This window comes from Mercenaria mercenaria, chromosome 16 (genome assembly GCF_021730395.1).
Source record: "Mercenaria mercenaria strain notata chromosome 16, MADL_Memer_1, whole genome shotgun sequence".
Classification (NCBI taxonomy): domain Eukaryota; kingdom Metazoa; phylum Mollusca; class Bivalvia; order Venerida; family Veneridae; genus Mercenaria; species Mercenaria mercenaria.
In genome coordinates, this window is record NC_069376.1 from 17,127,917 (window position 1) to 17,142,902 (window position 14,986).

General features: G+C 36.6%; 2 protein-coding genes across 2 annotated transcripts in view; both read left to right on the plus strand.

Moving 5' to 3' along the window:
• LOC123540439 (phosducin-like protein 3) overlaps nt 1-14,986 on the plus strand; it is a 478,889-nt gene that overhangs the window by 349,989 nt on the left and 113,914 nt on the right. The window lies entirely within an intron of this gene.
• Nucleotides 205-6,412, plus strand: LOC123540429 (interferon alpha-inducible protein 27-like protein 2B). Its single transcript, XM_045325454.2, has 4 exons — nt 205-362; nt 517-706; nt 2,884-3,070; nt 4,832-6,412. Exons 2-4 carry the CDS (start codon nt 533-535, stop codon nt 5,002-5,004), a joined length of 534 nt encoding a protein of 177 aa, XP_045181389.2. The 5' UTR covers nt 205-362; nt 517-532; the 3' UTR covers nt 5,005-6,412.

Sequence of the window (14,986 nt, forward strand, 5' to 3'; positions counted from 1 at the left end):
ACAACTAACTGGGTCAATCTATTTTCGGAAAATCTGATCTAAAAATAAAATTTTCATGCTCTGTTCGTTTTTCAACTTCTCCTAAGTAAATTCTACAGCTACTTTTAAATTTCGGTACTGGGTTTGACGAGTTCTATTGAACTTAATGGAACTGTTAAAAGTGTATGACTTACGGAATGATGACACTGTATTATCAGGTATAAACTTGCATCAAGAGTAAAGGATTCTGTTTTAACCAGAGACTGGCAAAAACTTCTTTCAGGCGAGGAAGTTCTCTAATCATCCAAACGAACACGTTTTCTTACACCAACAAGAACAGGTACCATCCAAACGAACACGTTTTCTTACACCAACAAGAACAGGTACCGTATTCTTTGTTTTATATTATTGATATCGTAATTGTATATATTTCCTTGATTGAATTATTCTGTTGCAAATAATACATAACTAGTGGATCTATTATACAAAAATTAACGTATCGGGTTTGGAATAACACGGCCTAACAAATATTTTCAGATCATTTTCTGGGAAAATGGCAGATTTCGACCCGAGTAAATCCTCTCAGGATGACGAGTCTGATTCTGGGAACACTTCGGAAGATAAAATGTCAGACGAAGTCAGACGCAGAAAGTCGAATAAAAGTGGAAAATCTCCGGACAAACCTAGTCCGGACAAACCTAATCCGGACAAACCTGAAAGTGAATCGGTAAGTTTCATGAATCAGGCAGTCGGGAATGTGTTTTAACTTCCAGGGATGTCAATAATATATATTCAGGTTTCAGTGATTTTTACTACAATGTAGAATTCGAGAATATGTAAAGGTGTCCGGCACATACAGAGGCGTAGCTCAGCGAATTCAATTTTTGTGGAGGGTGTGTGTGTGGAGAGGCGAGTGGGGGTGGGGGTGGAAGGGGGAGGTGTTGCAGCCATCTAGATTTTCACTGAACAATTTTCTCTCCCTTAGTTAAAATAGACATGATATCAAATTAATGTCAGTCTAACTAAATGCTCTCCCAAATTTGCTTTTTTCCTTTATCTTCTATTTCTAAATAGATCTAAAATAAGTTCTTGGGGGTCAAAACTTTCAAAAATTAAGGGGAGCAAACGTTTATCATATGCTGGCCCCGGTTCTCAAAATATCTCCAGGACCTCCCTACTTCTCTGCTCTCGGGGTCAAAAGTGTAGGGGAGTAAAGGTAACCATATACTGGCCCCCATTTTCAAAATACTCCACCTGGCCCTTCCTTCCTCTCTGCTCCTTCGCCTATGACATGGGTACTGTATTTTAACTACTGTTAATGCCGTTGTCAAATGGTCAATCTTTTAGTTAAGGCTCAGGTATCCCAAGGCTCAAGGTAACTTAGATCAGATATTGTGATTCCTCATTAAATGCTGTCCCAGGTATCATAACTTTTGTATTTTAACTACTGCCAATATCAGTATCCAATGGTCAGTGTTTTAGTTAAGGCTCAAATGTATTTCAATTTTAGTTAAGGCTCAAATATATTCCAAATGTTTTCTTAATAATATGAAGTTAAGGGACAGGGTGGTAACTTTGGATTGCAATTGTCCCTTCACTTATCATGGCAAATGTAAGCAAACCAATAAGCCTTGAGTGAGCAAGGCTATCCAAATGTCAAGGTCACTATTATGATAGTGTTGGTCAGGTATCTGATTAACTGCTGTCCCCAGTATCATCAATACTGAAGTGTAACAATACCTACTACCAGTATCATCATCAAATGATCAATTTTAGTTAAGGCTCAAGAGTGCCAAATGTAAAGGTCATTTGGATCAGATATTGTGATTGTATTTGTCAGGTTTCTCACTTAAAGTAGTATCACGTTTTGAATTGCCGGCGAATGATAAAAACAAAGAATATTCAGTTCTTTCCAAAAATCGTTATTTTATGATTCAGCCAAAAAGTATCCTTTGTCCACAGGTGTTTGAAGCTCTATCAACGAAATATATGTGCAGGTTAGATCTCTTGGAGAGATCGTAGATTTCTGAAAGAGATCCTGTACTATTTCATAGTATATTAGGTGGTGGGATATCGTAATGCATATATTTATTGATAGAGCTTTAAGTGCCTGTGCTTTGTCTACCAGAAAGGAACAATTCTTATATCTTAATATTGAGGTTTTGTAACTTTATTACAGACAATAAACTAAACCAACAGAAATTCTTACGTCACTCCAGCGAGTCCAACAAAGCAGTTTCAAACACAAGTATTAAGGTTCATCAAAAGTGTTTGGAGACCACCCCTCATGTGAATTTGAATTCTGAAAATTGATACCTCAATGACCTTAACTAATGTAAATATAATTCCGAAAAGAACAACCCTTCTTGAAAGACGCTTCTGCTATTTCTGAACAGTTTGTTATACAATTTATGAAAAACAAAGGCCTATGAGGCCTGAAAAACAAACAAGAAAATCACTCGAGGGGTATTTTCAAAACACTACATGAACTTTCATGTAGAATGTAAAGTAAGTTACACACTAGCCTGGGAAGCCGTTGATAATAGTTGTGCTTTGTCAGAAGAAATCATACAATTTAATTTATATTATTACCTAATACCTATGCATTAAAGACCACTTAATTTGCGCTAATTAGTGTTAATTGGCATTCATCGAGTTTCTGATATTATCAACGGCTGTCAATTTGCAGGTAGAAACAAAAGTTAGAAAGTGTCAGACTGGATTCCCAGGCTAGTTACACACTACAATGTCATACCAAGTTACTTACAAAAACAATGCAAACGCAGAATGGAAAATTAAAATAATTTTGACAGCTTATGAAAACTAATGACAAATTTTGACAGGTGTATCATGTGTTGATACCGTAATAAAAGACACAAAACGGTTCTTTATCTTTTTTTGTAGACATTAAAGAAGTTTCTTCTAAGAAGAGTGCTACCCGGTGCAGTTCTTGGTGTAACAGCAGTTATCGCCGCACCTCTGGCTCTGGGTGCGATTGGTTTTGGTGCAGGTGGCATTGTGGGTGGTTCTATGGCTGCTAGTATGATGTCGTCTGCTGCAATTGCAAATGGCGGTGGTGTTGCAGCCGGAAGTAAGATGTTTTCAATTATTCCTTAGTTAGCGGCTATCAAATTATGTGACCACATGTCACAATAAAAATCGCCTTTCTGTTCGGCTATTATACAAGCAGTAATGGTGAAGCTATGGCGCTTTATATTTAAATTTTAATCATACATACGTTTCACATGTTTTAAATGTTTCATTTCAGCTTTAAGAACATATGCATTTTATACGCATACAGTTAGCTTTCGCTTACAATTACTACGTACATAAACGTGTGACTTGTTGGAATCTAAAGAATGCAATTCGCGTATATAGATGAATTTATGCATTGACTTTATCAAAGGGTCATAATGCTTTTGATTCAAATGTGGCTGCCACATTTCTTATTATGAACATAAGATATACTATTTTCTTGTTAAATGTAATGTTTGATAATTGTTTTCGCATGTATTTTTCATGGTTTTGACAACATATTTAACATAAAAGAATACTATAAATGCACCATTATCTCCCTTTAAGTCACTGGCTTCATAATTTCATGTGTAAAATTGAAAGTAGCCTTTTTCTAACTATTCACTAATGTGTAGTCTTTATTTACACAGCAGCATTTTCTGTTTTTAACATAAAATTAAAAGCCTTGTGGAACTTTAACTATTTAAATATATTGTAACAGTAAAAAAAGATCGATAATTGTTTACATTAAACGACATTAAAATCTTAAGGGCTTACATGTACTTCTTTTAGTTAAAGCTTTTAGCACATGTGATAGCTAATTTAGACAAATTTGATTTATTCACTTGATTAAGTGTAGGATTAAAGTCGCCCAGACACAATTATAGGTCATATGGCGACTTTCCTGCTTTGGTGGTGGAGGAAGACCCCAGGTGCCACACTGCTCATTATTTCATCACGAACAGGTACCTGGGTAGAGCCATCGGCCTTCCGTAAGCCAATTGGATGGCTTCCTCATATGAAGAATTCAACGCCGCAAGTGAGGCTCGATCGAACCCGCATCGATGAGGGGCAAGTGATTCAAAGTTAGCGACATGGTTAAGGCATTTATACTTGTAAATGAAAGAGATTCGACTAAAGTTTATGTAAATATACGTTGTGCTTGAAATCATCTAAAATATATGTATAAATTTTGTTTTAGACTGTGGTCATGTGATATTTATAGTTTTCATGCCACCCCACGCTTAGAATAACAATGGGTATTTTGTTTTACTCTTGTCGGCCTGTCCGTCGGTCGGTACACCATTTGGTTTCTGATCAATAACTAGAGAATGTTTGGTTTCAAAATGGTCAGAATTTCTCTACATGATTGCTAGATGATTCGGCAGAAGGTGAAAGGTGAAGGTCGCGGTGACCTTGGGACTGAAAACGATTTCCGCTCAATAAATAATGAATGGTTTGGGCTTCGTAGGGCGACAGCGACCTCGGTACTGGAAACGGTTTCCGATCATTAGCGAAAGGATGCTTTGGCCTAAAGTCGTCAAGGGTCATAGGATGATTGCCTGAAGGAGGTGGGGAATAGGGAAGGGGCAGTAGGTCAAAGGTCAAGTCACAGCGAACTCTAGACTGAAAAATATATCCGTTCTATAATTGAAGAAAGCTATTCGTCATAGGATTGTTGGCTGTAGTCAGCAAATGACATCTGTTGTTTCTGAGGTCATTTGTTCATAGATCAATGTCACAGCATACATCACATGCCAACTTGCCAATGACCATCTGGAGGGACATATGTGTTTTACAAACAGCTCTTGTTTCATCTTCTTTTTTATCTTTTTAGGCCTTGTGGCAGTTTTACAGTCCGCCGGCGCCGCCGGTATAAGTGCCGCAGCCAATGCAGGAATCTTTACAGCTGTCACAACTGCCACCGCGGGGGCCGCAGAGGTAGGGAGTCGAATTCAAAACAAAATACAAGAAAAGTTGAGTGACGACAAACCTAACAACGTTATGTGAATAACAAAGCATTCCTTAAAGATGTGATTTTTTCGAGAAGTGTGTTCATAGCATATATTCAAAAACAATAATGAATTGCTTGACCTGTTTGTAGGCCTGCTGTTTGATGCAGGAGTCTGAAATTCTATTCATTATCCACTACGAGTCTATAATATTATAAAAAGACGTCCATCACCACCCAGCCCCTCTATATAAAAATATAGAGGAGGTCTTTTTATAAAAATGCATTTAGTGGCTTATGGATAGAATGTGAGGCTCCTATGGTTTGATCCGCTTTTTTTTCGATTTTTCTTTAAATATAAGTATTATTTTACACTGTAATTAAGTTCAAACAATGAATTTAGTACATTTCAAATGTATTCCCAGTATTTTAATAGGATATTCAATTGTGAGTAACGACCATTTCAATATGGCTCTACTTTTTTCTAGTTAGGGTGAATTTTACGAGATATCTTATATAAAATCAACATACGTTTGTAATTTTGTTTTATCAAATTAAAACAAAAGAATTAAATAACTGAAAATTTTAATTGAACAAAGATTTACTATGGTTAAAGGATTAAAGGTAAATTCGAAAGATTACTACAACTACCTATGGATACCTTTAAAATGACGTATAGTGTAATTGGATCACGCAAAATATTTTAAGAAAAATACGAAAACAATCCTGCGGATAAAACAGTAGAAAAATAAATGAAATCTGCCATAAGATCTGCTAATATGCATTTATAAGAAGTGTTCGATGATGCAATATGTTGCAACATGATTATTTTCAATTTTGAAATATTGTATGTAATTTGTTTGTGTTTATGCGTACTAAAATCATAATGGAGCAAGATATGGTAAAAAAGTGATTTGTATCTAACGTGGAACCATGATTGATATATTTTGAAAAAGAAGGTGTGACAGTCTTAATTTACATTCGAATTCTCAAATGAGCCGTGCCATGAGAAAATCAACATAATGGGTTTGCGACCAGCATGGATCCAGACCAGCATGCGCATCCGCGCAGTCTGGTCAGGATCCTTGCTGTTCGCTTTTAAAGCCTACTGCGATTAGAGAAACCGTTAGCGAACAGCATGGATCCTGACCAGACTGCGCGGATGCGCAGGCTGGTCTGGATCCATGCTGGTCGCAAACCCACTATGTTGATTTTCTCATGGCGCGGCTCAAATATTCTACAATATCTATTTAGCTTACCGGACTTCCAACTATTCTGTCTTCCTGTTTTACAATGTGCATATTATATAAAATTTGATGTGGGAAAAGTTTGAAGAGATATAGAGTTTATACGAAGTTATGTCTCTCAGATTTCTGTACATAGTAGTCTAGCATTTACTTTGTCTTTCAGTTTTGTTTCGGTTATATTTTGCGATTTTTGTGAATGGGAATAAAATAAAAAAAACAACTTAGTACTTTGTACTTTGTTTTGTATGTATGTTTGAGAACTCATTAATTTTGCAAAAGATTATCTCCAAAAGAATATTCCTTTGGGATCCGCCAAAAAGGAAGCCACCAGAGTTGTTTCCGTATTATATAAACAGTAGAAACTCTAAAATTCTTCTTGTAAGAGTCTGTATGCCCACATTAAGAATAATTTCACACAAAGGTTCCTGTCATGCCTGGATTCTTCAAAAACATGGCCGCATGAGCTATAAATAGAAAACTCTTTTACACATTTCCATTTAACCACTAGACCACTATCGTGATTTCAACGTGATTTAACACTGTTCATTGGAAATATTTTTCGAACTATTTTGATAGGTCAAAACATAGTCGACCAAGGGTGTAGTCATTTTAACGCTTTCCGAAAATTTTCGTTGGGGCATCGACTTATCCTTCCGACTGTTCGTTCGTTCGTTTTAAAATTTTATCCGGATAACTACTACATTTTCAAGGGATTATCAGTACAAAGTAAGTTTGTGTATTTTTCCAGGACATACATTAAGCATGCCTGGTGACATAGCTCTATGAAATCTTGCAAAATGCGGCATGATGTGCAATACTTAATAAAACTTTTCCGGATAACTTGTCAAGTTTAAAAGAGCTGCCACAGGAGTAGATCAATATTAAGTTTTACAGTAATGTTTGTTTCTCATTACTGTAAGCTTTTCCGAATAACTCTTAATGCAATTTTGAACAGATCCGGTCCATATTTGCAACAAAAAAGTATCATTGAGAACAGATCTTATGCATATTGACAGGACTTACATGTCAGATTCAGGAGTTACGGCCCTTTGAAATTGTTTTGAAATCTTGTATTTTCCAGTACAGATAACATTTTATAGCTGAAAGAAAATGTAAACAGTTTCATACTATGGTACAGCAATTTCAGTAATAAACAATGCATAGCAGCAGGTAGGTAAGTTGTTTGCAAATTAATGTGTATGTAAGTAGTACAAATTAAGGCCAGTACTTGATAGTTCTTTCAAATTCATACATTTACAAACTGTATTTTAATTGTGCAAATAAACTGATTTGTATAACTTTTATACACATCTGGACTGGGAATACGTTAAACCCGAACACACGCACGCACGCACGCACGCACACACACTGGACTGGAAGTTGTATTTTTGTACTTTTATTGTTAGTAAGTTATCTCAGCTATACCCCTGTGTCTGTGTTGCAGGGTTCTTCTTTATTTTTGCTTTTCGTCTCGGCTTTGAAAACAAACTCTAATATCAGTACAAAAAACATTTATGCACCGTACACTAAGATATGCATTACTGACCTTACAATACCTGCAATATACCTATCTGAGCCGACTGTTGCACAGTTCTTTGCTGTTAAAAGCCTTCGCTCATACTGACAAAAGATTTAATTAATACGAACAAAACTTTCACATAAAATAAGTTGGTAAAATAATATTTGCTAATTTGAATGGTTTTGAAATCAGTTTCTGAGCTTTGTCCTTTGAATTTGGTACTGTTTTACATTACTACTGCATTAACAAGAAAGTGACACTTTCATCAATACTTTTTTTATGTAAAAATAGGAACCAGTATACATAACTGCTTTAGTACAGGATAAATAAGTGATCAGTCACAATTATAGGCTTGTATACTTTCGGAAAGGCATGTAAATCATAAATATGATTCAGTGCTGGCCATCTGGAATATTTAAGGGCCATAACATTGTCAAAGTCTAATTGATATTCTTATTATAAACCTTCTCAAATGCGCTCATTGACTGGTCGAAAGATGCACACAGGGTCCGCAGAAAGCAATATTGACCCGCAAAAAGGATAATGACTCCTGTGTTATAACTTTTTCTAATATATATGAAATATGGGCCAGTCAAATGAGTGCATTTGAGAAGGGCATATAATATAACAATTATGGATTAATTTCGCTAATAAGTGTTTTTAATTAGGATCCTGGCTATAAAACATTTAATGATCGTCTACGGTCAATTCATTTTTACATGTACAGGGTAAAACATATGATCAACATTCAAAACTTTGAATTTTTAAACTCCTTTAAATGCGAAACATTGATTCAAAGATTAAAAAAATCATATGACCCCACAAACGAAGATTTGTAAAAACATTTTTAATATATATAACATGCCAGATCAAATAGGCATTTGAGACTGGACTATGGGATACATTCTATTAAGACTTATGTTTCGGTCAATACACATATTGACCTCAACATAAGTATAATACCTTACTAGTGTGTGACTGTTCCAGGTAACATCCTATTACGTGATGTAATCAATTATTTCATCATTTTCAAATGAAAGATGACTTTTTACTGCCAACTTGGATTTTGGCGTCCATATTGATTTTTCAATATAAATCGCAACTTATACGAAGCGTAGTATATATTCCAAATTTATTCAAAAACTTTTTACAGGATACACACACTTGTTTCGCCATTTTCTTAGTAAACTGAATTATGGCGACCATCTTGGATGGTCTTAAATGAAGCGTATAATATCTATATGTACTACCGTGCCAAGTTTTATGCTTTTCACAGAAGATGCACAATTTGCCCCTTTTTATGCACGGATTTCTTGCACTACTTCAACACACTGGCACCAGACCAGAAAGAAAATGCCTCTGTACATGTTATACCCTACCCCTAGGTATTCTAATATGAATAAAGGCACCGCCTAGCATGGGAATTTATCTTTTATAAATCAATTTTATACAATGAAATATTTAACACTCAAAAGAAAGTGAAACCTCGCTCTAAGTTTACATTTAGTGTCATCATACCTCTTACAGCGAATATCATACTTTGCAAAATTTACGGGAAGCCGTGACGGTGACGTCATTCACCGCGTTCTCGCACTGGCTTTAGGATTTTTTTTTTTGTTTGCACTCCTCGCAGAAACTTGACGGCCTTTACACTTCCTTGCTGTTTTAAAAGTGTTTTTCAGTTGCAGGTACAGTTTTCATTACGAAAAATGAAGTAAAAGAAGCATGTTGGTGCGGTTTACGAATTTCTATGACTGATTCGGGGTGCTCGGATGTTCATGCAGACAACCAGTCTGCGGCGTGTACATAAACCGGAACCGGAAAACATCGATTTTTTTTTTCGATGTAACTCATTGCAGAGTTGGAGCGGTCGTCTGCGCATGCCCGAAAATGATTATCAATTGTAGCGCACGGCAAAAATATGCATGTTTTTGCATGTCCGCACGCATTTAGTGTATAATATGCATAATATACTGACTAAAGGTTAGGGTTAGTATCACCACGGTTACAAAATATATATATTTAAGATATTTTTGGTTCAATTTAGTTAATCCGGTATATACCGGAGTCTGTAATTTATACCGGCGCTCCAACTCTGCATTTAGTCACAGTCCGAAACAATTGCCTCAGTATATGCAGACAACAAAGACGAATAACTATATACGGACGTTACCGTCTCGGGGATTTTCATCCACGGCGCTTCCCCTATAAGAACCATGGTCGTGAACGGGAAACTTTCACTAACCCATTTCAATCTCTCACCTAAAACGCGCAGTTCGGTGAATGGGTACCTAGCATATTGAACAAGCGATAATTTATCTTCCATCGTGCACCAGTCACATTGTCTCAATATTTCATATTACAGAGATACTTCACAATACTTTACGCTTTCGTCAACGTTACAGAAAAAACTTTCGTGGGTCACAATTTAACAGTGTGCACATGTTAGGCGAAATGTAAACAAACAAAAACAGAACGCAAAATATTCACAGTTTTACAATAAAACTCGAAATGATGAATGAAATTCATCTTAGATATGATTTTGAATTTGAAGTCATACATTGGTACACATCTGTTCTGTTTATTTAATTCATTTTGCACATTTATGCTGCATATACACATTTTAGCGTACACGTGTAGTTAAAGGACGACTGACATACATTTTTACATCAACCGATCAGAATGGTTTTGTAATCTAGACCGGAAGTTCACCAGGGAACTTCAACCAAGTTTTTTTTTGTGTAACTTTGAAAAAAATATAAACTACGCGTGGTTTCTCTAAGATAAGAAATATGGAAGAAACGTGACCGGTACACAATGGAAGATAAATTACCACTTATTCAATATCCATAGTACACATTTCCGAACTGCGTGTTTTAGATATGAAATGCGCGATTGAAATGGATGAGTATATTTTCCCGTTCATGACCATGGTTCTTATAGAATACCTAGGGGTAGGATATAACATGTACAGAGGCATTTTCTTTCTGGTCTGGTGCAAGTGCTTCAACAAATACAAATACTACTGATATAGATATAACGCTTCATGACATTTCAATTTAAGGCTATTAAAGCGCTCGTCTGAGTATTACAGGGTACGTATGTGGGTAGACAATTAATTTAATTAATTTAATTCCTGAATTCGTGTTTATATAATTTTCTTGTGTTGGCTTTTTGAAGCGTGCTATATATATCCGCTGACTACACTTTATTGATGGTACTGTTTGAAACATGAAAATAATTATTTTACTCGGATTCAGATAGGAATAAATGTTGTTTGTCCGGTTACCGGACGTGTGGCCTTAACACTCTCGATACAGTTCGTGTGTTTCCGTGTTCCAGAACAAGGGGGTAATCTCCACTTTGAATTTGAGAATGTATCAAATTATGTTGTCGCAGCGCACCTCAACCCACAGCTAAATTTATATATAAGCATCAAAGCTCCTTGCATTTACGCATTTAAGGAACCACTTATGTTCTTTTCATCAATAAGTATACACCACTGACGCTCCCAAGAAGGTACGATGCAAGTAACCACTAGGTAATACGATAAGTGTAGTATGTCATTATGTACGAAAGCAACACGAATATCTGAGAAAAATGAAGCAAACACGATCACACCAAACTGAATAACAAACAGAGGCATGGACATGTAAGAACGCAAGATTTTTTACGAATGTCAACTTGTCCGATAGAGACATGGGTACGTAACAAAGCATGATACATCTTTTGCTGCAATACTGTTCCATACTCAGCCATTAACTGTGGATAGTCACCTTATGACTTTAAATGTGCCAATATGGCTCGAATTCCAACAAAAATCAATAACGAAATAGGACCAGGAAGTCATTCGTTTTTTTTTATCGCTGCTTTTACATTATGTTTTTCACTGGTACAAAGAAACAGGAACGCTGGTTCGGTTAACTCGCTTCAGGTAATTGAAAAAGACACGACCAGGTTTAAATGTCTCGTGCATGCCGTGTGCACCGCTTTGTATAAGAACAGGTGATATAAAGATCGTCGCAGTTCGCTTTACTCACATGCGTATCAGTATGCGCATGCGTATCAGTATGCGCATGATACCCTTTCAAAATAAAAAGGTTCGATCCGCTGGTTGCATGGACTTTTTATGTCGCATATATCATGTCCTGTTACAAAAATATATCTTGTAGTTGTCGCCTACTATTTAAATACTGTAACAAAAGTTATATTTTAGTTTAGGTTTATAACTTACAGAAAACTTTTGGCAGTTGCTCAGGACACATACCATCAACATTTCAAATTTAAAACTTAAGAATTTGCTAAGTTGCTAAATTTGATGATTTGTACAGTGAGATTTTAATGAAATTTGTTTGAAGATAAAGTCTGTATTTCAGCGTTTAAAGAGCGGACGCAGTGGTTCAATGATAAAATTGAAATGCGAAACCAGGGGTCGCGAGTTCGAGCCTAAGCTCTTCTAGCTAAAAAGAAACAACAACAAAGGGGCAAGACTCATGTGTTAAAACATGTAGGTCGTAATGACCTTGGATAACTCACCTGAGTATTTGGGCCTACAACCTCTAAAATGTTAACATTTCCTTCGATTTCATCGGGTAACCCAGTTTTTAACCCAATATGACCCAGTTTCGAAAATGGCATAGATATCATCAAGATGAACATTCTGATCAAGTTTCATGAATATAGGATCATAATTGTGGCCTCTAGAGTGTTAACAAGCTTTTCTTGTGATTTGAGCCCGTGACTTAGTTTTTGACCCCACATGACCCAGACCTAGGAATCATCAAGATAAACATTCTGGTCAACTGAGGTGCCCCTCCGTGGATTATTTCATCAGGTAGAACCACCGACCTTCCGTAAGCATGCTGGATGGCTTCCTCACATGAAAAATTCAATGCCCCGAGTGAGGCTCGAACCCTCATCGGTGAGGGGCAAGTGAATTTAAGTCAGCGACCTTAACCACTCGGCCATGGAGGACCCCTATTTCGGGTATAGCTGTCTTTTCCGTGTTACGGAGGGCAGTCAACCCAACCAGTGTTCCTGGATTCTGTGTTCTCCACAAGTAACAGATAACTTCCCCATAAGTGGATGAAAAGTGGTTGTTGACACAAGAAATCTTTCAAATCGTCACGGAGGACATATGCCCCGCCCGGGGATCGAACATATCACCTGTTAAATGTTATACATGACCGATAATATAAATTATGTGTTACTGAATGATGTCATATCTGTACTGGCAACTCAGGAGTCGTCACTTTCTACGGAGGACCGGGTGGCTCAAACTTGCAACAACGGCTTTCGTATTAACGAGATATTAGGATATGTACAAGTAGGTGTATACATATATGTGTGAGATTTCATTTTTTTGAAAATGGTCGCCATTAAGAATATTTGAAGGTTTGCAGAGGAAAATGTTACAGGAATATCAAAAGTGTAAAATACGCATTAAATAAGGAATATGCTGAATCTTATTTTAAATAAAATGTCGAAACGGAACCCTATAACAGTTCTTTCGACTTAGGCGCATTCCAACTTAACATTTTACGTCTGGGTCTTTTGAATGAATAAGAGACGCGAATTCTTACATAATTAATGAATATTGTCTACAAAACAAACAAACCCATACGACACGAGAACAATCGATAGAAAATGTTAAGCTTATAAAGCTTATAAACCTCTACCTCCGAAGAGTACAATGGTAAATTATATATTATCTAGACTGAAAAGTTTGAAATCCTAATAACAACTTATGTTAGCGTACATACTGTGGAAATAGCGGACTTGACATTTTCAGGCAACAGAACAACATAGATCTTTTCCAAATTTTTAGTGTTTTTTATTTTTGTATTTTGGTGCAAAATGAGTATTGCTATTTTTTCGGAGCAGCATAACGCGAGTAACTAAATAAAGATTAAAACACAAACTTGTGCCGGCCTCAGATTTGTACAAATAAGGACTGTTCCTATGGAAGGGCATTTTTGTAAAAAAAATCCGTTCATGTAAATAACTTATTCTTGCATGTAAATTATATTGATACAATTGTAAATTAAAATTCTAATATCATTAAAATTTTGTCCAAATTTCTAATTTCTAATTTGTATGTCCCATTTTCCTATTTTTTATGGAAAATCTCACTTATTATGTAAATTATACTGTGAATGTCTGTCATAAATTATTCTATATCCCAATTTCTTAACTATATGTTCCTGTTTGTAAATTGTTATAAAAATCACTCTTGTTGTGTAAATTATAGCAACTGGATATTACAATTCTTACTTGAAAAATCTATTTTACTTATTTTGAAATAACTCGTAAACGTGACTGTTTTGGAATTCCTTATGGAAAACGTAGGACTTTTTAAGAACTCTTGTCCAGGGGGATATTGTCTAGAAAAAACCCCAACGCCTTCAAAGGTGTCTGTCCAGGGGGTCTTTGGAAACAGCTTGTCCCGGGCGTGGGTGGGGGGGGGGGTAAGAAAATGCCTCCCATAGCTTGTCCAGGGGGATCTTTTGAGACGGCTTGTCCACATGGAGGAGTGGGGGGGGGGGGGGGGGTGCTAATTTGGATAAAGAATATTAGAATATAAAAATTACCATTGTATCAACGTAATTTACATGCAAGAATAAGTCATTTACATGAATGGATTTTTTTACTTAAATGTCCTTCCATATGTTCCGGTACACGAAACAGAATGAACTTACTTACAGTGCTCTACCTTGTAAGTTATATTGAAGCTTCCTCAACATCCATACCATGATGCAGAAATATATACTAGCATACATGTGGCTTGTGAATGGTATTTAGTTTACAGTTGACCTACTTTCCCAGCGATCAGGCAATCATGAAACAACACTATCCTGTTCTGGATACCGCCGTCTACCCAGCGATCAGGCAACCATGATACAACACTATCCTGTTCTGAGTACTGCCGTCTACCCAGCGATCAGGCAATCATGATACAACACTATCCTGTTCTGGATACTGCCGTCTACCAGCGATCAGGCAATCATGATACAACACTATCTGTTCTGAGTACTGCCGTCTACCAGCGATCAGGCATCATGATACACACTATCTGTTCTGCCGTCTACCCAGCGATCAGGCAATCATTGATACAACACTATCCTGTTCTGAGTACTGCCGTCTTCCCAGCGATCAGGCAACCATGATACAACAGTATCCTGTTCTGGGTACTGCCGTCTACCCAGCGATCAGGCAATCATGATACAACACTATCCTGTTCTGGGTACTGCAGTCTTCCCAGCGATCAGGCAACCA